This window comes from Balaenoptera ricei, chromosome 6, assembly GCF_028023285.1.
Source record: "Balaenoptera ricei isolate mBalRic1 chromosome 6, mBalRic1.hap2, whole genome shotgun sequence".
Classification (NCBI taxonomy): Eukaryota; Metazoa; Chordata; class Mammalia; order Artiodactyla; family Balaenopteridae; genus Balaenoptera; species Balaenoptera ricei.
The window spans coordinates 89,118,471-89,121,280 of NC_082644.1; the positions used below are offsets into that span (position 1 = coordinate 89,118,471).

At 47.7% G+C, this 2,810-nt stretch overlaps 1 protein-coding gene across 1 annotated transcript; it reads right to left on the reverse strand.

Moving 5' to 3' along the window:
- Nucleotides 1–800: 800 nt before the first annotated feature.
- Nucleotides 801–2,093, reverse strand: LOC132367897 (nucleophosmin-like). The gene is made up of 3 exons (XM_059926505.1): nt 2,036–2,093; nt 1,533–1,740; nt 801–1,448 (listed from the first exon to the last, which is right to left on the reverse strand). Exons 1-3 carry the CDS (start codon nt 2,091–2,093, stop codon nt 1,241–1,243), a joined length of 474 nt encoding a protein of 157 aa, XP_059782488.1. The 3' UTR covers nt 801–1,240.
- Nucleotides 2,094–2,810: the final 717 nt, after the last annotated feature.

Genomic DNA, 2,810 nt, shown 5'->3' on the forward strand with positions numbered 1-2,810 from the left:
GGGCCCCCGTACAGCCGAGGTTGACATGAGAGGGTAATCCTATAGGGAAGGGAATGTGAAAGAAATCCCTCACTGAGGAATAAAAGAAGCATCTTGAAGTCAGTGACGTAGGAACGTGACTCGGGCCAGGCTTGCTGGGCCCTCCTAGCCTCATTCTGCTCCCAGCTGCAGCTTGTACATCCTGTCGTCTGCAGCCATCTGGGCAAGCTTCTTGATGAGGACAATTTGCGGCAAGATCCCTGCTGGGAGGATCATGATAGAGTGACTGTAGAAGCTGATCTTCTGATGTCTGGGGAGGTTGAGGAAGCTGCTGCTTCCTCTGTGTCCCTTTGCCTTCCACAGCTCCTCCGCCTGAGCCCTCCCCTCCCACAGAGGCCTGTCTCTGGGGGACTTGGCAAGCAGGTGCACTGAGGAGGTAGCTTCTCTTCCTCAGCCCTGATCTCCAGGAGCTCCAGGAGATACAAGTCACAAAAAGAGTGCATTTCCAAATTATGGAGCAGAGGGAAAAGGAGGAGGGACACTTCCCAAGCAACTGAGGCAGACTACCAATGAAATCTTCTGGAACTACTTTTTTTTTTTTTTTTACTTTATTAAAATACTGAGTTTATTTCACATGTATATTTTTGTCTCCCCACCATTTCCATTTGTCTGACCACCACTACTACTATGTCCTATCATAACATTCTAGACATACTTAAAACCAAGCAAAGGGTGGAGTTCCATCTTTTAAAACTAAACATGCATTTTGGACAACACATTCTTGGCAATGGAACCTGGACAATATTTATCAGACATGGTAGGGAAAGTTCTCACTCTTCATTATAAAAAGGACAGCCAGATATCAACTATTTTCTTTCTTTCTTTCTATCTATCTCTCTCTCTCTATCTATCTATCTATCTATTTATGGCTGCGTTGGGTCTTTGTTGCTGTGCGCGGGCTTTCTCTAGTTGCTGTGAGCATGGGCTACTCTTCATTGCGGTGTGTGCGTTTCTCATTGTGATGGCTTCTCTTGTTGTGGAGCATGGGCTCTAGGCGCACGGGCTTCAGTAGTTGTGGCACGCAGGCTCAGTAGTTATGGCTTGCGGGCTCTAGAGCACAGGCTCAATAGTTGTGGCGCATGGGCTCAGTTGCTCCACAGCATGTGGGATCTTCCCAGACCAGGGCTCGAACCCGTGTCCCCTGCATTGGCAGGCAGATTCTTAATCACTGTACCACCAGGGAAGTCCTTAAACTATTTTCTTAAAGAGACTTCCTCCACTGCCAGAGATCTTGAATAGCCATCTGGAAACAATTCTTCACATAATTGATGAACGTGGCTTCCACTTTGGGAAGGGAACCACCTTTTTCTATACTTGCTTGCATTTTTCCTTTAATGTCTTCTACAGAGCTAGGTCCTTTCCGTGTTTTAGCAGTCTTTTCCTGTTTTTTGAAGGATTCTTGAGCTTTTGATCTTGGTGCTGATGGTTTTGAGTCTTTTCCATTCTGGTTTGATTTTTGTGCATTTTTGGCTGGAGTATCTTGTACAGATTTCTTTACTGGAGCTTTTTCTTCAGCTTCCTCATCATCAAAGTCATCATCATAGTCATCTGCATCATCATCGTCATCTTCATCAGCAGCAAGTTTTACTTTTTTCTGTGGAAACTTGCTACCACTTCCAGGGGCAGAACACTTTCCAGATATACTTAGGAGAGTCACATCCTCCTCCTCTTCATCTTCTGACTCTGCATCTTCCTCCACAGCTACTAAGTGCTGTCCACTAATAATGCACAGGCCCTGAACCACACTTCAACCGTCAGACCACAGGTGGTGTTATTTCAAAGCCCCCAAGGGAAACCACTGGCTGTACAGACATTTTTGACGTTGCCAGTGTTACTTAAATTGGACTGCCTTCATAATTCATCGCCTCTGCTCCAACAATGTGCAATTCATCCTTTGCGCCAGCCCCTAAACTGAGCGTTCTTAAAGATAACTGGTACTCATTTTCATCATTATCCACTTCAAAGTGATAATCTTTGTCAGCCTTTAGTTCACAACCGAAAAGATAGTTCTGGGGCCTCAGGGGGCTCATGTCCATGTCCATTGAATCTTCCATGGGTTGGTGGCATGCACTTAGGTGAGAGAGAAGGCAGACGGAGATAAACGACTACTGTTCCGGAGAACAGCCGCGAAGGATGGAATCACACCAGGGATGGGACTACTTTAGTCTCTTGCAGACACACAGGACACCACAGGCTCCCAAGCCTTGTGGAGCATCATAGACAAACCAGAGCAGCTGCAGTCCTCGGCAGTTCCCAAACCCCAAAACTTGAGGGGACTCTTTGCAGCAGAAGTGGAGCCAGCTCTTCCAGGGTGTCCCCTCTCTGCATGGTGAGTCCCTGGGGCTACTGTCCTGGTCTTGGGTGGCTGACCACCACTAGCATCTCCCTTTGCCTTATTCAGTGGATTCCCTAATGGGCCCAGTCCATATTCAGGCTAAAATATCCCCATTGCAGCCCCAGCCCCAGCCCCCTCTGATCTTGAACCCTGCCCCAATCCCAGCCCCTAACTCAGGCCCACCTTCAACCTCTCTCCCATTCTGTCACCCCAGATAGGGCCTGTGGAGTGTCCTTCTCTGAACCCAAGGATGAAGTACAGTCTCTCATCCCAAAAGAAATTCAACCCCAAGACTGGCACTTATTCCAGAAGCAGCTGGAACTCTTTCGGGTCCAAAGAGCTCAGGAAACCTTTCATCCTCTAGCTCCCAATGTTCCTCAGTGCAACATGGCCTCTCTGTCCTAAGTACCAGGCTCCATCCTTGCTAGAGAATTTC